We start from the raw sequence: 22,139 nt of genomic DNA on the forward strand, positions 1-22,139 counted from the left end.
TTTGGGCTACAACTCCCATCATCCATAGCTAGGAAAACCAGTGGTCAGGGATGATGGGAATTGTAGTTTGAATATAGATGGAGACCCAAGTTTGGGAAACACTGCTTTAGAGGGATGTGTACTGGTAAAGTTTGCCGTAATCAGGGACTGCTGGGTTATTTAGCAAGTACCAAAGAAATGAACCTATGCTGCCAATTCTTTGCCAATATAAAATAAGCAGCACATAAGCGGCACACAAAACACTACCAAACCATTCTACGTTCTAAATCTTATATTAATAATCCAAGGGTTAGATATCAATGAGGATAAGACAGGGTGCAGGCTTAGTAAATGAATAAATGCTTAAGTCAAGAAAGAACTTAACATATGAAGTTGAATGTATGTAAATACACCGAAATCTTGAGGGAGAATTTCCTGAAGAAAGAAATTAAATATTGTAGCTTAATCTAAGAAGCAATATAACATACGGACGTGAATGTTTATAAATGTATCAAAAGCGTGAGAGTGAATTTACTGAAGAAGCCCGAGACTCTTCATGGGCGAAACAGGTGACAAACGCCGGCACCCTGTCTAACTCTTGTGTGTAACATCACCGACACTTTGTTTGATCAAACTTATCCTCGTTGATATCTAACCCTTGAGCACAACATTGCCAACACTTCGTTTGATCAAACTTACCTTTGTTAATATCTATAGGAGCCTGGCTAAAGGAACTCTAAAGACTGAATCTTCCTTTTGGACACAATTTGAATGAGTTTTCTGTTTGTGGCTTCTGTAGTAGATCTTGTACATAGCTCTCTCAATTTTTGGATTATTAATATAAGATTTAGAACGTAGAATGGTTTGGTAGTGTTTTGTGTGCTGCTTATGTGCTGCTTATTTTATACAGTGGTACCTCGGGTTACATACGCTTCAGGTTACATACGCTTCAGGTTACAGACTCCGCTAACCCAGAAATAGTACCTTGGGTTAAGAACTTTGCTTCAGGATGAGAACAGAAATCATGCGGTGGCGGTGCAGCAGCAGCGGGAGCCCCCATTAGCTAAAGTGGTGCTTCAGGTTAAGAACAGTTTCAGGTTAAGTACGGACCTCCGGAACGAATCAAGTACTTAACCCAAGGTACCACTGTACTGGGTTATTTAGCAAAGCAGTCTGACTGAGCCTGAGCCTGAGGACTGAGTGTGCTCATTGACTACAGAATGCTGACAGTCTTGGCTGTTGGGGTGGGAAGAATGGAGAACTAGAGAGTGGAGGAAATGGAACTGAGTGGTTGGTATCTTGAACAGCAGCACACCACTTGGCATCACATTATCAGTTGTGTCACTCTGTTTTACGGACTGAAGTTCATCACTCTTCTCCTGGAAAGACGGTAATGAAATACTGCGCTCATTTATTTAAGTCCACATCTTGATTTGCCACTTTCCCACAAGAGTTTGGCAATGATTTACTGATCTTCCCTGTAGGCCAGTATTGTTGAGAAGGTCATACTCTCTAGGAAGATGTATTGACCTGAGAGACCCCAGTACCTGAAAGCTCGGGATCGCTGCATGTCTTATTAAAACGACAAGGAAGAATTCCATGGGTGGTTGCATTCTGCCACTTGAACGACTTTGCACAGTGTATGCCTGTAGAAATTCCCATTCAAGAGACAGGCATTGCACCACCTCATTGCAAAGGTCAGTGTTAGCATGTCATTGGGAGGCACTTCAACTCTTGCTGATGGCAGAAATGAAATTATCTAATATTTCCCATGAGTTAATTTGCTTCCAGTCCTATGGGTCGGGGACAGAAAGGCTACCATGGGCTGGTGTGCTGCTTCATTTGATGTTATAGTGGTGAAGCATTAATAACCAGCTGCATCCTTGACCAAATTGGAATTTTAACCCAGATCCCTTGAAGGCTAATTTGCTCACTGAGAAAAAAGAGAGGAGGAAAAAATATGTATGCTTTTCAGACTTTGCCATTCCAGGATGCTGGTGTGTGGCAAAGTCTCTCTGCCATGGAAGGCTAATATGTCAGGAGAAGAGTTATTATTGGATATTAAGGATTTGTTAAACATGGCAATCTGTACTAAATGTGACTGGGGTCTTATTTTTAGATTCAAATTGTGGGCCTATGCACTTTCCTCACTAAGGATACAATGACATGACCCTGATGTGATTGTCCAGGAGAACCCAAAGGACCCTGTTGGACTTGTGACCTGGCTGGGATCATTTCAACTAGAGCCTCCATGTGGGAGTGTGGGCACATGTTTGCTTTCCACCATTGTGGTGACTGGGAAAAGTGCTGTTATACATATCATATGGTATTGAAGAAACACCAGAACTGAGTGCATGGTAAGACGATGCTCTAAATCAGAGGTCGGCAAGGTTTACCTCACCTGAGCCGGTTCACTCCAGCAGAGATCCCTCTGTGGGCTGGATTGTGCGTCCGTGTGAGTGCATGTGCCCGTGATTTCCAGCATCTGCATCTGTGCAGATGCGATTTCCAGCGCCTCAGAAGAGAGTCCCCGTGCTGTGCTGCGCTGGTTTAGTGCAGTGTGCGGGGACTCGTCGCATGAGCGGCTCAGTTCGGGGGCGGTTCAGGGGCCGGTTAAAAGCCCCTCATGGGCCGCTTGTAGCCCATGGACTTTAGGTTGCCTACCCCTGCTCTAAGTCATCTTACCAAAAGGTTAAAAATGTTTGTTTGTTTGTGTGTGTGTGTGTGTGTTTCTATGTTCATTCAGCTTTGTGACCAGATCTACTCTCAGAGTAACAATATCACTGGCCAGCTATCAAGTGATCACATGGTGAGTTACTACTTTTCAAATGTATAATTTATCTAACATCAGCTGTTGCTAAAAATGCAACAAGAGCCTGTCTCCAGCTCACACTGTCGTTCATTCATGTGGAGATGAGTTTGAGGTTTGCTTCAAGAATAGTTCTTAAATAAATATAGGTTGTTTGACCCTCTTATTATATAAAGTTACAGAACATCTTACGTGCCCTAATAAAGTCAGATTATCTAGGGATGATGAGAGTTGTCGTACAAAACATCTGGTAGAGGTCAAATTGCCAAAGGTTGCACTAGTTTAATATAGCTATAATAATTGAGATGCTTTGTTTCCAGGATGCTGTCAGGATAACTTCACATTTTATAATTTTAGGTGTACAGCCAAGGTGTGTATCCACCTTACAGTATGTCCTTTCACTGAACATTCAGCATGTTTTGTGCTCAATATGTTATCAATACACTATCACACTTTCAATACCATTTCCACCTGCAATACCATTTCTATCTGAGGCTGTTATGATGCTTCATTCACAATCAGTGCATGGGCCATAGTTTCCTATGAGATTTTCTGTACCTTTTAATGCAACAAATGTTCCACACTTGGTTGTGTTCTTTTGTCCTACATTTGTTGTGTTGCAGCGCAATAGTACCCCTTCAGTTGGCAATAAACGCAGTAACATTAGTGAAGCATTTCAGAACTAATAAAGCAGAATGGTGTGTGGGTGGTATAGCATTATTGCATTTACCCCAATCTCCGAGCAGCAAGAGACTCCAGGGGTTCCTGCACTTTCCCAGGGTTTAATTCTCTTGGAATAAAGGTGAACAAGACTGCGATGTCTTTAGCAGATACAGTTTTATTTACTCATATATACAACCTGAGCACAGGAGGGAAAGGCTCACAGGATTAACACTAACAGACGTAGCTCCCTATTAACTTTCCAGGGTAGCCCCCCCGTCCAGCTTCTAGCATCAAGGTCAGAGCAAATGTGAGCAACTTTGCCCTCAAATGCTTTGCAAATTTGTGCTGTCAGAATGTGAAACACTGATCTAAGTGTTGTTTCTTTTGACTGGCAGCGCCTCTTCAGGATTTCAGGCAGAGAGGGTTACTTTCTATCACTTGCTACCTGGTCCTTTTAACTGAATTTAACAGGAAGTGAACCTGGGATATTCTGTATGCAAAGCAGGTGCTCAGCCACTGAGCTATGGTCCATAGTCGTGAGGTAACAATAAGCATACCTTTTCTGTCAATACACTCTCAGAGAAAGAAGTTACCAGCAGAGGTAGGAGGACCCAATAGCTCCCCTGTCTCTGATCTTAACAATTCCATCTAGTCCCATCATGTGCTTTGTCACTATGCCCAGGGTGCTTCCGCAGTGACCCCTGGGGGATTTTTTCCATTTTTCAACCATTCATTTGCAGAACTCGTCGTAGCAACCTGCTGTGCTCCTCCTACACTCCTTACAGCTAAGGCAGGTGTGGGTAAGCAACTTGTTGTGCAAGCAAGTAGAGGCCTGTCAACAAAGCTTGCACAAGAGTTCATTTCAAGCTATCTGGGAGTGGTGAAAGAGGGTGGCTTTAAGGATGGGCACTCTATTGCTGGCCGGGGCTGACCACACCTGACCATCAATCATATTGACTGGGGCTGATGGGAGTTGGAGCCCAACATCTGGAGAGCTGCAGATTCCCCAGCCATGACTTAGAAGATACTGCCTCTGCTCACACAAAAGATCAAAGGTATCTGAGCATTACTTTCTGCTATAGGATTGAAATAATGCATGGAGTCTGCATGGCTTGGTGTTTCTTAAAATGACAGAAACAGCTGGCCTTGCATTTATGGCCCAGTGGCTATCCTAACAGAGAGTGTTCCTCAGAGTCACAGCCTGGTCACATCTATGTGATCTATGTAAATAGCCTTTGCCATTTATCTGAATGTTTACTTGTTCACCAGACGACAGACAATAGTGCCAATTGCTGCTTTGTTACAGAGCATGATTGTGTTCTAAGAATGCAGCTCTTGCAGAAAAAGTGAAGAAGTTTTCAACCAACACAGAAACAATTGTGTCAAAGCCACTTGACATATTATGCAGAAGTAAATCCAGTGCATTTATGGTACGCGTTTAGAAACTTGTGTATGTTGTATGCATGCTTCACGATGTCTTCGGGCTGCTTCATGCTGGTGTTTTCTTGCGGGAGTTTTCTGCAACATGTCCTTGATGCAATAATAGTGTGTTTATGGTGGATTTATAATGTTATAGTATTGGGGGGTTGATCTGGAGGATATCTGGGGAAGCCTTCCAGTCCTGTGAACCTAGCAGAATAATCTGCTAAACAAGCAAACCTGTCTCTTTGTAAAATAATGACCATAGCTGACCATTCATCAGCATCTTAAAGAATGAGCCATGTTGCCATAGTGACAACTCAGTGATGGTGCTTCCAGGAGGAAGGAATTGGCTTTTTCCTACCTCACCTGGCTGGATGCCACATCATCCAAAGAAGGAATACAATAGGCTGAGGTGTGTGAGAGAGCCTTTTAGGTGGTTTTTGGGGCTGTGATGGTGCTTCATTTGCAATCTGTGCACAGGTCATAGTTTCCTACTAGATTTTCTGTACCTTTTCATACAAATAATAATAGTAATAGTAATAATAATAATAATAATAATAATAATAATAATAATAATAATAATAATATATTATTTACACCCCACCCATCTGGCTGGGTTTCCCCAGCCACTCTGGGTGGCTTCCAGCAAAACATTAAAATACAATATGTTCCACACTTGGTGGCTGTGGTTTTTTGGATGTGTGTCCTACATTTGTTGTGTTGCAGTGCAATAGTGTCCCTCCAGTGGGCAATATCTTTATTCCTCTTTACTGCATACCAAGGAACCTGTGTGTTTCACCTAAGGAAGAAGGCAGACCTGGGTAACAGCTGTTCGTTATACGTGTACAGATGGATGGGGGCATATCAGCCATTATGTGTTTTTTTCCTTCCCAGGAAAGTGCAACCTGAAACCTGCCCAGCATCTACAAAGCCTTATTTGAATGTCTGGTACTTCCTCCCACAAGTCGCTTATGAGATGAAGGCTCTAATGAACTTTTTTCTTTCTATTCTGCCCACCCTCCACCGAATTTGTGTACCATGTAGCCTAAAGAAAAATTCTGGAGGAAACTTACGCATCGTTTTGTGGCCTGCTTTATTTCCAAGCTCCTAGAAGTTCACTTGGAATTTGTGGTTTTGTGTTAATACAATGCATAGTTGTTACGAAAAAGAAAACTGGCACTGTTAAAACGCCTGTGAAATCTGTCACTGATTTATTCAATGAAAGTGAAGTGTATGTTTTATGACTGAGTCACCAAATAATCCAACACCAAGAGGTCAGGTTTAATGGATTCATTTTCTACAACCATATTATAACAAAAACCAAAGCATAATTTTGTGTGTGTGCGTGTGTGCGTGCGCACGTGTGTGTTTCTAATTATAGTTGAATGACTTCTAAGCTTTTGATCTAGCTTACTAGTGACTTGCATTTTAGACTTCTATAATTCTCATGTCATCTTATTTGTAATTTTAGTAAAACCAAGTCCTGGGAAAATATGCTTGCCACCTCCCCTTCCTTGTCTGTTCCTAAGATCAAGGAAACTCACCACAATGGTACAAGATTTCTGTGCCTTTCAAAAAATTGGATGCTGTCGCTAAAATGAAACACTTGCTTCCTACACAGGAATACAATGCGTCTGAAAGGTCTACTGGTTTCTCACAGCTACTTGAAGGAGAAAACAACACACATTCCTAATAGTATACTGACCTTTAATGGGACTGGCCTTTGAAATATTTATTTTGGTTCTGGGCAAGTTGTATGTTGTATATGCCTCAGTTTTATTTTGGTATCTCTCGGACAACTTTGTTCACCACAGAATATTTCCCTGCATGAAATTATGCGATGGGCAGGACAGCACTGTAAAAGAAGTGCAAAGCCAAATTGTTTTTATCTGAAGTGTACACTTGCAATGAATAATTCAAGAGCTCAGAGGCTTTGGAAAGCTGGAAAAGTGGCTGGTTAGAGGTACCTAATTAATTTCTCTCTCTCTCTCTCTCTCTTATGTGCTTTCCTATGCTGCCACTGCCGTAACCTTGACCGCCCGCTGCATCAGAATGCCCTCAGTGCTGCTTGGTGTTGGTAAGGAATTTGAAGACCAAATTAAAACTTGCCCTCAAAATTCTTCTCCTGAAGCCCCCTGCCCCAACTTTCAAGGCAAAGCCAAAACCAGTAATAATGGCACAAAGCCTGCACTGGCAGCAAGGGGACAACAGGAAGGCTTTTCATAATACTATCGTCCCCCTGTGTATCTAATTGCCATGTCAAGAAGGAGCCAGCAAAATCGGCAAGAGCAGTGAAGTGTTGCCCAGAGGAGAGCAACACAGGAATGTCAGAACACTGGAAATCAAACCATTGGTCTGGTATTTGTCTACTTTGACTGACAGCTGCTCTCCAGGGTTTCAGACAGCAGTCTCCCCTGGCCCTATCTGGAGACACTAGAGCAGGCATAGGCAAACCCAGCCCTCCAGATGTTTTGGGACTACAACTCCCATGATCCCTAGCTAACAGGACCAGTGGTCGGGGTGATGGGAATTGTAGTCTCAAAACATCTGGAGGGCCGAGTTTCCATATGCCTGCACTAGAGCTTGAATGTGGGGTCTTCTGCTTTCAAGACAGAAGCTCTACCATTTAGTTATGGATTCCCCCCATCTTGTCTCATCTAGCAAGTGCTATTTCTTAGGTCTGGATATTTTTTCAGGGCTGGTTCATGTACTAGGTTTTCCCCAAAGAAGTGACACTTGCCCTCAATATATATATTAGACTGTTGGATCTTTTTAGCTGTGGCCCCATATTTGAGGAATTCCCTCTCTAGGGGGCACGTATAGACCTACTTTGCTGCCTTTTGAACAGACCTTGGAGACCTTATTTTAAGAAACTTTTAATTAGTAACTGTGGCCCTCTTTTTATTTTAAACTGCTGCTGTTTCAATGCTTCAGTGTAGCATTTGACTCAGAGGAAATCAGCTTCCCATGTTCTCAGTTGCCTGCCTATTATATATTTGGAATATGTAGGACTAACATTAACTCTTACATTTTAAAATAGCGTGGAAATAAAAGAACACATAATTAGGTATCTTCAGCTAATTGTATGAACTTCAACACTATCTCCCATTTGGAATACAGCAGAGCCTTTCCCTGCCCTGAATTATAATTTAACAACGAAGGGTATTTTAAGCACTCAGATGTAAAACATTATTGAAAATGAAACCTTTGCAAGCATCTTCCATCAACACTAAAGTATCCCAGCCTCTTTGTGCTCCCCCTTTCTTTCCATTCCAGCTGGTCATTGCAAGAACTCTGTAACTAAGGAATCATGTCTGAATTTGCTCCCCCCCCTTTCTGTCCCAATCCCTTTCCTCTTTTGTGTCATGTCTCTTAAATTTTAAGCCTAAGGGCTGGGGCTGCCTTATCAATGACATTTTTTGTCTCTAGGGCAGGATAAAACAAATAACCCACTCCCCAGGTTTGCAAAGCAAAGTGACTTAGCCCTTACATATAAACCCATATGCTTTTACGAGCCTGAGCTATTGCTGGGCACATAAAGAATCAATGATAAAGGAAACTTCAGGGTCATGTGACTTTCAGGCTACCAAAAAAGCCAACACAGCTTTAAAAGGCATTTTATTAAACAAAATAGGCTAATAAAAATGATGCTACACGTAATCATTTAGGTTTATGTATTCCCTTTCATTGAAGCTATTATAGTGATAAATATCAGTTATGGGTTTTTTAAATTATTATTGATCCTCTAAGCTGTTCTGCTTTTTTCATTATGGGAGTTCATTTAACTTACCTACTAATACACCCTAACCAGACTTTATAGATGTGGTCTCCTTACTTCCTTGTATTTTAGATGCACAAAATCATCAGGAAGGTATTTTATTCTCCTTACACTTTGAGCATAGCTGTCAACTTTTCCCTTTTCTTGTGAGGAATCCTATTCGGAATAAGGGCATTTCCCTTAAAAAAAAGGGAAAAGTTGACAGCTATGCTAATGAGGCCTCCCGCCTCCGGTGCCCTTCCACTGTTTGGCTTCCATTCGTAGACTGAGGTAAAGTTCGCAAACCAGAACACTGCTTCCAGTTTTGCGGAGTTCGTAAACCCGAATAGTTCGTAAACAGGGCTGTTCATAAACTGAGGTACCACTGCATAAGCTAAGCAACCTATAGTTTAGGGCCCCAATCTCTTGGGGCCCCCCCAAAAAAATTAAAGGAAAAAACCCTGGGTGTACATTTCCAAAATATAAGATAAAACACAAATAAAATAAAACTACATACAGTGAATGGCTTTAGATACCTATTAGGTCCATAAATTACCATATAGCATATATTCAACACAAAAAACAGTGACAATTTGTTGCTGACAAAGGACAGCTGGACATACAAAAGGCCTCATCACCTTCAGTAGCTTAGGGCCTCATCAAACCTAAATCTGGCCCTGGGTTGGGGTAGTGTAAAGGAAGGGTTTTTTTGGTGGGGCAAGGTGTGAAGGGAGAGAGCTTGGCCAGGTGTGTGTGTGTGTGGGGGGGGGGGTTGGCAAAGCATTTGGTAGTGGCTGGTAGGCTGCATTTGTGGGCAATGCAAACAGTTTGAGCCGCCCCTAGAGGAACATATTTCTCATAGGTGTCACCATTATTTCTTATTCTTATTAGTCAGAATATCACCTCAATAAAGTCATGCAAATGCAGATCAGCTGGATTGCGTACGTTGTCAAGCAGGTCATTTCTCCATCTGGTGAACATCAAACACAGCCTTGTGAATCACTGCGCTTGTTAATGCAGTGTCAGAGATGTTTCTGTAATGCTATTAAATTAAATCATTTGCCCTTTGAGGAAATGGCTATTGTAATTTTGGAAACGATAAAGAAATAGAAAATCAAACTAATGGGAGAGAAAACTGAAAATGACTCTCAGGGGGAAAGCTTCTAATTTTTTGGTCAGGATGCACAGTTTAAAATGGTAATGACCCAAGTCAGTTATTGTCTTTGTTATGAAGTTTCCATGCCATATAGGAAGAGCCTTTCTCTGTATGCCCGCTGCAGGCCTGGCACACAGGAAGGGCAGTTGCTTGCATGGCAACAGTTGAAGGTAACAGCTGGTTTTGGGAGCCCTGAACCTGATGAGAAGCTTTGTGTGAGAATCTAATCTATCCCCCAATGATCATCTGCATTTTATATAATTCTGTTCTCATAGAAGACCAGATGATGCTGAAAAATGTCTTCAGACTCGGGTTTAGTATTGTTCAAAGGGGCTAAACAGCATGAGCCTGTAGTACATGCATGCCTATTATTGCTGAACCAAGGTTTCCTTAAGGTACAATAAAGTGGGCTCTAAATCTTTCTCTTCATCAAAAAATTTTTCCTTCAGAAGAAAATGATTTTTCAGGCTCCCTGCTTCCTCAATCTTCCATGTATGGTACAGAAAAGGGCTTGCCAACCTTTTCAGGTATGTGAGCACATTTTGATTTTTGAGCAAGTTCTGTGGGCACCCTCTTCTCTGGTCACTGCTGTCTGCCTTCCCTAGCTCAGCCACCCCCCAAAAGACAGATAGAAAGTTTCACACCTATAGCTGAGTTTTCCAAGGAAGCTGCATAGATGTTAAGATCTACAGTGGTACCTCGGGTTACATACGCTTCAGGTTACAGACGCTTCAGGTTACAGACTCCGCTAACCCAGAAATAGTGCTTCAGGTTAAGAACTTTGCTTCAGGATGAGAACAAAAATCGTGCTTTGGCGGTGCGGCGGCAGCAGGAGGCCCCATTAGCTAAAGTGGTGCTTTAGGTTAAGAACAGTTTCAGGTTAAGTACGGACCTCCGGAACAAATTAAGTTCTTAACCCGAGGTTCCTCTGTAGTAGAATTAAACTAAGTCCTGAAAAGCTGAAAGAATAACTAACCTGAAACTGTGAAGCTCATTTGTTGTTTTTGCTATTGGTTGCTGCATGTTGCTTAAGTGATCTAGTTAACATTATAGTATTGAATTGAATTGTGGTTGTTTGTATGTTATTGTATTTGTTTTGCAATATTAGTAAGAAATTGTTACCATGTTATTGTTTCGCTTTACTGTTATGCAAGAGTTTTTATGTTTTATCGTTTAAAATGTATTACTGATTTCCTCATTGTATGCCACTTCAGCGTGGTTTTTGTGTGTGGAAAAGTGAAGGAAAAATGAAGGAAGGAAGGAATATGATGCAGTTACCACACACATCAGTACATGCAGAGGACTGTTTTGCACAATTCCATCCTCTCAAAATGCAGGGGATAAAATTAAATGAATTAAGCTTGCATCCATGTGTAAGTTTCATACTACCTTGTGGGGGTGGGTCTGCAATACCAATTTTTCCATGAAGCTTCTTGGATTCACATATTGGTTGAGCATGAGATTTGGACCTCCAAAGACAGCAGTGATGAACACTTGGAGTGTTATTTCCTTATAACAGAAAACCGGAAAGGGGAGGTGCTGCCACCTAGTGCCCTTACTGAAGAAGAGCACCGTGCCTTAAATGTACAGTGGTACCTTGCCAACAAAGGTCTGTATAGTTAAAGCTATGGTTTTCCCAGTAGTGATGTATGGAAGTGAGAGCTGGACCATAAAGAAGTCTGATCACCAAGGAATTGATGCTTTTGAATTATGGTGCTGGAGGAGACTCTTGAGAGTCCCATGGACTGCAAGAAGATCAAACCTATCCATTCTTAAGGAAATCAACCCTGAGTGCTCACTGGAAGGACAGATCGTGAAGCTGAGGCTCCAATACTTTGGCCACCTGATGAGAAGAGAAGACTCCCTGGAAAAGACCCTGATGTTGGGAAGGAGAAGGGGACGACAGAGGACGAGATGGTTGGACAGTGTTCTCGAAGCTACCAGCACGAGTTTGACCAAACTGCGGGAGGCAGTGGAAGACAGGAGTGCCTGGTGTGCTCTGGTCCATGGGGTCACGAAGAGTCGGACATGACTGAACGACTAAACAAACAAAACCTCGGGTTACATAAGCTTCAGGTCACATAGGCTTCAGGTTACAGACTCTGCTAACCCAGAAATAGTACCTTGGGTTAAGAACTTTGCTTCAGGATGAGAACAGAAATCGTGCAGCGGCGGCGCAGCGGCAGCAGGAGGCCCCATTAGCTAACGTGGTGCTTCAGGTTAAGAACAGTTTCAGGTTAAGAATGGACCTCTGAAACGAATTAAGTACTTAACCCGAGGTACCACTGTACTGTATTCCACATGACAACAAGCCTGAAATAGTAAGTTTCACCAAAGATTTGTGACTTACAATGCGTCTGCACAAATAAAAAATAAGCAGGAAAAGTGACCCCCTCTTGTCTCTTTATCCCCTCCCCTGCTTCTCCACCTCCCATAGCTTGCCTGTAGGAACATAGAAGTGCTGCACTAAATTCATGAATTATCACACCATGACACTTTTCTTCCTGCCCTAGTTCCTTCTCTTCCCAGAGACTGCATTCATTCCCACTCTGACTTGTAAGCAGAAGAAACTGATTTCCCCCCCCTCACCCCTCAATGGGAGGAAAAATGGATTTGAAAGTTGGTTTAATGAGAAAAAAGTGCAGGGGGCTTTATGTTTTGTAGTCCTCCTTCTCCCACAGCGGAGAGAAAGTGATTGTCAAGGATAGCGATTCTTCTGCTCTAAGCTGATGTTGGCAGACAGATGTGTTGCACCCTGACCCATTATCTTCATTTGCTTTGTTTTAGGTAAAATAATGTGTTTCTGGCATTCAGTGGAATGTGCTGGGGTGGGAGAGATACATATGCCCAGATGACATGTTTATTGAGCATTCATCCTGATTTGTTTGTGGGGAGGTTAGATGAAGTTGTGTCAAGGAAATGCTATCCCATATTTTACAGTGCATCTTCCTATTACTTTTCTTTTTGGAAAAAAGCCCAGTCCTTTGGGGGTGCGGGCTTCTTGTGCAAGACCCGCCAGTCAACTGGAACTGCACCACTCGAATTTGCCGGTATGTGACTGAATCCCACCTAAAAGCAACGACGTTCTGGAAATGCAGAGAGAGAACGCTCCACTTTTGAAGCTCCTATAGAAGAAACTGGAATTTTGAACTGGGCCAGGAGTCTGGAATAAAAATGAATCCCCACCTCAAATTAAGGAGGAGTACAGATGGAAAAATGGATGTTATTGTACTTGCGTATTATATAAATTGCTTCTTGTCCACTTAAAACTTTTACACAAGCAGAGGTTTGATCATTTTTCTGCTGAAACCATTAAGAGGGAAACTACAATTCATTCTCAGGCACTTTTTTTTTTTACACTTAGTTTGTATCTGGTTGCAGGAAACCATCTAATGTAAAGTATGTTATGTTGCTTACCCATACACAAGAATATCCCTGTGAGCATAAACATTGTCCTCCTAAAGTTTGTTTTAAACAGAGACCACCACCATTCATGCCAGTCACTGCTTTTAATATTTCATCCAGCATACTTTTAAAATAGTACAATAAATTCCATCAACACTGGCAAGACATTGTGTTAATACTAACATCAAAAATGTTCTTCGGTCACAATGTAATCCAGAATCATTTTCCAAATGTAGAAATATAATTTGGCAGTTTTCCTAGGCATACGACTTTATTGCACTTTATTGGAATTATTTTTTTTAAAAAATCTATTTTTACAAGATCAGTGTAAATTGGCTGATCTTAATACTATTTTGTTCTGCTTAATACCACCAAGAAACATGCCACAGTTATTAAACCTGTTTAATTTAAAAAAAAAAATACACTGCATAATACGTTTGTGTGAATATGCATATACTTCCATGGGGCAAAAGAATCCTCCTTTATCCTGGTTAAATCTATCAATTAAACTATTTGGATTGCATCCAACTAAATCATTATGTGTACAGAATGACTTCTGTTGGCACAACAGAACTACCCTCCTCTTCCCCCAGGTGTCTCCTGCACCCCCCAATGTAGTCTGGAGATTTAGGGTGTGCATGTGAGAAAACAGGGAGGGAAGATTCTGCTGCACTCAGTGTGTGTGTTCCTCACATGCAGTGATTTAACTGGATACAACTCTGTGCTGCAGAACGTTATTCCATGTACGCCACTCATGAATACCTAGTTTCCCCAAAAACATGGAGGCTACACAAAACGGATCAAGAAACTAAAGAGAAATGCTACTGGAAAGTTTCAGATTTTTGTTTTAAAATTCAAGCACTTTAAAAGGGGGACCAAAAATGTTATTTTCTGTGCTTTCTTGGCTGAGAAACACCTTATCTTGCAATTCATTCAAGAACGGTGTTTAACTGAAGTGCACATTTCATTTCTTCTCCCATAGAATTATTTATTGCCATTATTTTTTTCAGAATTCACCAGGAAAACCAGGTCAGTGCAACCTAAGTCAAAGTCTGAAGCCTCTTTACTGGATGGCAAACCCCTAGTTAACGCAGTGGGACTTACTTCTAAGTAGATGTGATACAACCAGGCTGCTAGATCATTTTAAAAAGATTGCGTCTAGAGTAGCAGAATTTCACAAGTCAGAGTTGCAACCAGCCTGTACTATCCTTTGATCGTACAGCAGAAGTGCCCCTTGTCCCTAACTGCTTTGAAATGGGTGCAAATGCAGTTCACTGTGGCCACCTGGTCACAGGAGCAGTCTGTCGCCTATCACATCACTCCTGTTTAAAGGCAAATGATTTGTCACACTATCATTTTCCAAACTAGTGCTGATGCATGTCAACAATGGGGAAAGTACAAGGTCTAAGAAAGCAGCACGAGGTATTTGGCAATACAGAACGAAATAAGAGGCAAAAAGGTTGTTTAAAAACAATATCTAAATCACACTTTCCCCAGTTTTCCCAATCTCTCTGCATTCAGGTGCTCATTTCCACATGAAATAGCTGTGCTGAAGCAATTTCCCAATATAATTTCAAAAAATTGGGAGCATGGGTGAGTAACCTCCGCATGTGTTGCTGATATCCAACTCCCAGCAGCCCCAGCCAGCAGCACCAATGGTCAAGGATGATGGTAACTGTAGTCCAGCAACATCTGGCGAACCAAGCATTAGCCACCCTTTTTCTAGAGCAGTAGTTCCCCAACTTGGGTCTCCAGCTGCTTTTGGACCACAATTCCCATCATCCCAGACTACTGGTCTTGCTAGCTAGGGATGATGGGAGTTGTAGCCCCAAACAGGCTGGAGACCCAAGTTGGGGAAATACTGGTATAGAGCACACAGTCAACTTAGTTCATCTGGGGCTTCAGCCAGGCCTGTTGAGCTTCTCATCATTGTCCCATATGAGCTGAGAGTGAAATTTACAATATACCAGATGCTTTCATTCTTGCTGTAGGGAAGACTGGTAGTGCTTGCTAAGCTGCCTTTCAGGAAAGCTTGTCTCCTGTTATTGATCCTTTCACTGAGAAAGTCATGATAAGCTTCTAAGCAACCCCAGGCCTTCCCGGAAAACAGCTTGAAAACCACAGACTTTACTCTGCAAATCCCACTGTTGGTGGGTCTTTCGAAGCAAAACATTCAGATCAAGCATTAGATCTCCTTCTCCTTTCAGTTTGAAGATGAACATCACCTGCAGCTAAACAAGACTCAGCTGTATGGCATGTTTCAATTCTATGTTGTGTCTAACACATCTAGACAATAGTTATCATATAAAGTTACTACCACATTGGTAGGACAACACTCACTGATTGTGTATTATTTTGAACATGGACAAAGGCCAGGGTCTATGCTGGCTAACAATTTTGTTGAGTACAGAGGTAGATCTATTGATACCAGTACAAAGGGGTCTTCACTGTGACATTAAAATTGGTTTACCATACATGAAAAGATAAGTAGTAGCAATGAAGTAGGTATGTCAGGCATACTGAAATTACAGTGAAATGTTGATGATTGGTGAACAGAGTATTAGAACCTGGGTTCAAATCTTAACTCAGATATAGTCTTGCCAGGTGGCTTTTGGGGGGCAGGCAGAAAGGTTTGGTCTGCCCTGGTTTCCAGAAATAATAGCAGCCTACCCCTCACAGCATCACACTATAAATAAGGATTGCAAAACATAATCAATAAGCAGTGGATTTAAAGTGCCATAAAACAATGTCTCTGCTTCTTAAAACAGTTGACCAACAACCACCAATATTATAAAGTGACAAAACTCATTTGGGGTGGAAAATAGGGCACTCTTGCCATTGTTTTTAGCAGCATAGTGTTTTCATGTGACTGGACTTAAAATATTGTATCAAGAATGTGATTGTCAGATATGAAAAAATAAGGCTAGGAAATAGAGAACTAATACACCCCCATCTCTGGGGGGAAACATGTCAGTTAAGGCAAATGAAACTCATGAATGTAATGCAGAAACCCAGTTTTTTTATTTCCCCAAGAATTTTCCCCAATTCTTGATTTTCCCAAGAATTTGGCAACTGCCACTAACTAAGCAGCACAAATTAAGTTTGGCAGCCATTAGGATCCTGCCCGACGCTGCAGTATGCCAGGCGCCATGACTAAGAGTGAATTCACACGTTGAACAGGGTGGTTTCTTCTGCACCCAGGGAGTTAGCATAGTATACTAACTTTATATGCACACGTTTTAACATGGGACACATTTAAAATGCAACCCCTAATGAGAGGACTGTATCATGTACCCTGCGCAACACTTAGATAGGCTCCAGTGCAATTCGGAGGAATTTGGTGAGTTTGCCCCATCTGTGGGAATTTTGCACACTATAAGAGGCTATGCTTTCTGTGATTACCAGTTTCCTTTCACTGTATTAGTTAAGTGATTTCAGAAGCGATGGGGGAAGATAGCTTTCCTTTGCTCTACATTATTCAAGTTCCCCCACCCATCACACTTCTCCCACCCATCCCCAAATACTTGTTACATAACTGAGATAAGGCAACTTATGAACCCAGTATCAAATGCAAACCACACATTCACACTCTGGGCCTTTGAGGAAAGGAATCTGATGGAGAATTACCACCTGAACTGTAGGTATAAATATAATAGCAAAGATGAACTTGCTCTTTGCTTTCCTGTAGGATAGGGTTGCCATATTTCAAGAGGTAAAAGTTCGGACACAAAAAGTTGTTGAGCTTTTTTAGGGTTGAAGCCAGAGCCTGGGTCGTCCACACCAGATGACTGAACAAGAGCCGCCCGTGCACATTTTAAAAAAATAAAAAAACCAAAATCCAGGACATTTTCTTTAAAATGTAAAATCCCCCCAGATGGGCATGGAGGACCCCCAAAAGAGGACATGTCCTGGAATTCCCAGACGTATGGCAACCCTACTGCAGGGCAAAATTGAGAAAGGCAGCAAATCTAAAATAGCATTCTGTGATCTCCTTCTGTCTGCAACATTTTCCAAAGGAATCTCATCTTTAGCTTCTTGAGAGTAGTTAATGGGAACTGTTTTAAATATTGGCAGCAGAAAAACAAAGTGGACAGTGAAGTAATGGCATTGACAGCAATTTGAGGCCATAATTAGGAAAATTATATTGCAATGCTTAAATAACCTCAGTGCTAAAAAAAAAAGTGTAAAATTGAAATAATACACTAGGACCGAGTTGTCTTCAACAAGGCTTTCTCACAATTTAAAATAAGTTCACCTAATTGTCATTGAGGGATATTTTGTCTTCTACAAATTATAACCCTTTGTTAAAATACACACGCTCCAATTCAGGGTTGCTCTTTTGGATCTTGGCTTGCAATTCTGGCTCCAGACGAGTTACAGACATGGAACTGAGCAAAAGAAAAATAGAAGAGACGTCACATACAACCCATGATCAAATTTCATACATGCAAGTGGTGAAGCTTTATGATGATGGTTGTTTTTTTAAAAAAGTTGGAATTTATATGAAATATGATTTTGTACTAAGGCTACTTCATTATCAATTCTCAAAGTGTTTTCTTGCACTTCAGATAGTCCCTGTTCAACATTATGAGCCACAGAAGAAGATTTTCAAGTTTTTGCTTGGCTGTTTTGCTTGGCTAAAGTTAACTGGTGAGGTATGTTAATGTGTCAGCCAGGAAAATGCACTTTACATGAACCATTAAGCTTTCACTTATAAATTAAACTTGGCCTAACAGTTCGTGTATCACCAACAGGTCTTTAAAACTGATTGCTAACATTTTAATTGCATTCACTCTTAATAATAAAAAACAGTTTAGCATGTGTGAAAACAAAGGCATGCAGTTAAAATCAAAAACTCTGTCACAGAACTCTTTAACATGTCAACACCAGAGAATACCCACCTAAGCGTGATAAATTCTGATCCCTCTCAAGCTAAGCCTGGAACTGCTTTGGCTACATGCAACTCATAGGCCTTTTCGAAGCCAAGAGGGGAAATAATGTTAACAATCAAACTGCTTTGAGTTAAATCAGCATTCATGTGCCAGAAGAGAAGCAGCAGGGGGATTTCTGGTTCCACAAAATAACTTTGATCAATCCATGAAATGAAGTTTATATTTATTGATTCCAGCAAATGGGAGTCAAACTTTGTTTATGTAGCTTCCTTTAGAGCTCAATGCAGAAGCAAACATATCCCTTATACAAGGTGGCACAAAGGACCACAGTGTTGCAGCAGGGAACACCAAAGCTGTTCATCTTCAACAGAAAGACGTTCCAGGTGCCTCTGTAAGGTTTTTCCCCATGATCCTATACTGGCTTGCAGGATAAAGCACTTCAGTGTTAAGAAGCTCTTAGGGAATCTATGGCATCCTTCCCCACAGCAGCCCATTAGTAATCTGGCTGAATGACTGTAGAGCATAGCCCCAGTGGGTAGCTATAGAAAACAACCAAGAAAATTCCTGTGGTGATGAGAAAGAAAGACTGCTGTGCTTCCTCTCCTGGGCTTCCTCTGGGTGGTGAAGAGGGAGTGATGATTATATAAGCAACACCACCAACCACTAGGTGGTGGTGTTCCATGCACGTAGTCCTTAGGTAAAGGTAAAGGGACCCCTGACCATTAGGTCCAGTCGTGATCAACTCTGGGGTTGCGGCACTCATCTCGCTTTATTGGCCAAGGAAGCCGGCGTACAGCTTCCGGGTCATGTGGCCAGCATGACTAAGCCACTACTGGCGAACCAGAGCAGCGCACAGAAACGCCATTTACCCTCCTGCCGGAGCGGTACCTATTTATCTACTTGCACTTTGACATGCTTTCGAACTGCTAGGTTGGCAGGTGCAGGGACTGAGCAACGGGAGTTCACCCCGTTGCGGGGATTCGAACCGCCGACCTTCTGATCGGCAAGTCCTAGGCTCTGTGGTTTAACCCACAGCCCCACCCGCATCCCTTGGTTAAGGTTTTATGTATTGTCTGTTGTTGCATTGTCTTGGATCTGTTTCTCTAAAGAACAGACCGGTGTTGGAGGTCTGTGCTGTTGATTTAACTGGCAGTATTTTATTCTAAGCCGGTACGGCAGTAACCGGGGTGAGTTTGAGACAACCAATCTACATAGGAACAAGGTAACCCGCTGCTGAAAGTCCCACTCCTAAGTAAAAGAAGTTGAAGAGGCATCAGAGTGGTTTCTCATTGGCTGGGAAACAGCAGCATCATCTTCCTCACATAGTCATGAATGAGAAAGTGTTTCAAGACAGAATCAGGGCTCCCCCCCCCACAGCCAGAACTCAGTTCCAGGTGGGCGCCATTGTCATTATAAGAGAACAAGTCGGGTGTTCATGGTGAGTTCTGGCACCGCTTTTTCTAGAAAAATAGCACTGTTAGTAACTACAAGTGAATGGGGTGAAGGAGAGGGAAATGAACGTGAGAAAGATCTAATCTTATTATTCCAGGCAGGATTAGAACAGAATTGCTACCCAACCTGCTTCCTCAGAGCTAGGCAAGAGCAGACTTCGGGCTGGGAACCTATCCTAAGAATAAGGTCATTTTGAAAATTTCTTACTTCCAGTCTTAAAAAAAAAATGTGTGTGTGTGTGTGGGGGGGGGTTATGTTCTGACTTCTGGAATGTCTCTCTGCTCATATCCATAGAAATGATGATGACTCTGTTTTCTATTTTTTTTTGCAATGTGCTCAGCATAATCTTACCTTTCACCATAGCCCAAAGTATTTTTTTTTAAAAAAAACACACACACATTACCTTTTTTGTGGAAATAATGCACAGCACAGAGGTGTTGCGAACACCAAACTGGAAAAGACAAACATTAAGTTAGGTTATTTGAGGTAACTGTCCTCAAAGTACGAACTGGCCTCTTTAAAATGCGCAGATAGTTTCAAAGCACCTTAAAATCCTAACTCTGGACATCAATATTAAAAGCACAGATATTGCAGCAAAAGATTTCATGGGCTAAAGTCCACTTCATCAGATGCATGGAACTCCCCATTGTTTCTTCCCTTTGCTCCTGCATCACTTTATGTGCTACATTCAATTTATTTACTATTCAACAGAGCTGATAGTAATGAACACGGTTCTGATATGGGAGGCTTGAAAAGGAACCACAGGGAGACTTGTAAAGGGTTCCGTGAGTCTCCTCCCTACCCAGCTTGAGTCCCAAAACTTGGAGGTTTAAATGGGGAGCAGGAGAAGGCTCACAAAGCCTTTTCCAAGTCTCACCATATTGGGGACTTTAAAGGAAAGGCAGGAGGCAGCCCTATGCTCTCATGTGAACCTCTGGAGAAGACGATGTCTTAAACCTCGTTGAAGTAGCTTGTGTGTGCAAGCTGTTTCCATGGGTGCTTTTGCACAGGCCAGTAATCCCCACACAGCTGATGAAAGCCTGTCCTCCCGCCTATCAGCTGATGACCCCTTGGTGGGCCAGGATTGGCCTGTGGACTAGAAATTCCCTGACTCCATACTATGACATGCTGTTCCCCCTCTGGGCTTATATGGCCCCCCTGTTCCTCCCCTTTGGTTTGCTCTGTATCTTCCCCAACCAAGACGAAGTCAGCCTATTCCAGAGGCTCAAGGTCTGCTTTTGTTTGCATTGCTGCCCCGGTAGCTGCTTTGGGAAAAGGTTATCATAGCACTTTCTCCAAGTTATTTGCCTTAGTCTTAAAGAGAGGCTTTGATGGCCTCATTGTGCCAAAGTCAAAACTACACATTATGCTTAATGTGTAGCATGCAGGTATTGTCTCTGCTGAACCAGATCAAAGGCCCATCTAGTCCAGCATTTGGTCCTCAAAGACACCAATCAGATGCCTCTGTGAAGCCACTAGCTTTTCTTTACTGTATTTTTCGCTCTATAAGACGCACCAGACCACAAGACGCACCTAGTTTTTGGAGGAGGAAAACAAGAAAAAAAATAGTCTGAATCTCAGAAGCCAGAACAGCAAGAGGGATCGCTGCGCAGTGAAAGCAGCAATCCCTCTTGCTGTTCTGGCTTCTGTGATAGCTGCGCAGCCTGCATTCGCTCCATAAGACGCACACACATTTCCCCTTACTTTTTAGGAGGGAAAAAGTGAGTCTTATAGAGCAAAAAATACGGTAATTGATTACAGCTGAACCTGGTGGGTTGTTTTTCGATGGGGTCATAGGTGGAGAGGGAAAGGACAATCCTATTCTTTTCACATGTTGTGATCTCAATAGCAATTGCCCCTCCCACCATTGCTGGAATTAGAAGAAGAAGAAGAAGAAGAAGAAGAAGAAGAAGAAGAAGAAGAGGAGGAGGAGTTTGGATTTGATATCCTGCTTTATCACTACCCGAAGGAGTCTCAAAGTGGCTAACATTCTCCTTTCCCTTCCTCCCCCACAACAAACACGCTGTGAGGTGAGTGGAGCTGAGAGACTTCAAAGAAGTGTGACTGGCCCAATTCACCCAGCAGCTGCATGTAGAGGAGCGGAGACGCGAACCTGGTTCCCCAGATTACGAGACTGCCGCTCTTAATCACTACACCACACTGGCTCTCTTAAAGAAAACACAAGATACGCAGCCACACTGCACACATGAAGCGCAATGTGCAGTTCCCCATTTAGGGTTCAAAATCAACATCCATCACAGAAGGAAACATTGTTATGATAACCACAACCATATCCCCATGAAATCATTTTATTTTTTTACTCACCAGAAGCCAACTAAACCCACTTGAATGGGGGCACTCATCCATGGAAACCTCTGCATTTTAAAAGAAATGTGACATGATGAAATGAGATATCTCCTCTCACCACATATGTACTATTCACGTTCTTGGGTCCAAACCTTTTCAAAGCACATGGACTCTGAAAATTTATGCAAAATGGAGAAGGCATGCTTGAACACACACCTAACTACTATGGGTTCTGCAAACATTCCCAGCCTTAGAGTCAGGTGTTCTAGCCGCCAAGGTCAATAGCCACCTGCACAC

General features: G+C 42.1%; 1 protein-coding gene and 1 long non-coding RNA gene across 10 annotated transcripts in view; one reads left to right on the top strand and one right to left on the bottom strand.

The window, feature by feature from the left end:
• The first annotated feature begins 1,207 nt into the window (after positions 1-1,207).
• On the top strand, positions 1,208-17,149 carry LOC310753255. 4 transcript variants are annotated; one of them, XR_014543304.1, is made up of 3 exons: positions 1,208-1,369; positions 2,726-2,788; positions 6,925-17,149. It is a non-coding gene; the product is annotated as an uncharacterized lncRNA (long non-coding RNA). The 4 variants fall into 4 exon arrangements; XR_014543305.1 differs by lacking the exon at positions 1,208-1,369 and adding an exon at positions 1,472-1,676; XR_014543306.1 differs by lacking the exon at positions 1,208-1,369 and adding an exon at positions 2,145-2,336.
• The window catches only part of SFXN1 (sideroflexin 1), a 28,301-nt gene continuing 19,442 nt past the window's right edge, over positions 13,281-22,139 (bottom strand). For 4 of the 6 annotated variants that reach the window (XR_014543064.1, XM_083594230.1, XM_083594231.1 and 1 more), the window contains 3 exons: positions 21,861-21,910; positions 19,939-19,986; positions 13,281-17,579 (listed from right to left, as the gene is read on the bottom strand). Coding sequence is in view for 3 of the 6 variants with exons in the window: in XM_083594230.1 (XP_083450356.1) it covers positions 17,483-17,579; positions 19,939-19,986; positions 21,861-21,910 (195 nt within the window). In the remaining 3 variants the exon portion in view is untranslated. The remainder of the gene's footprint in view (positions 17,580-19,938; positions 19,987-21,860; positions 21,911-22,139) is intronic. The other 2 variants (XR_014543063.1, XR_014543065.1) reach the window with 1 other exon arrangement.

The sequence above is a fragment of the Podarcis filfolensis genome (genome assembly GCF_964270895.1).
Source record: "Podarcis filfolensis genome assembly, chromosome: 2".
Classification (NCBI taxonomy): domain Eukaryota; kingdom Metazoa; phylum Chordata; class Lepidosauria; order Squamata; family Lacertidae; genus Podarcis; species Podarcis filfolensis.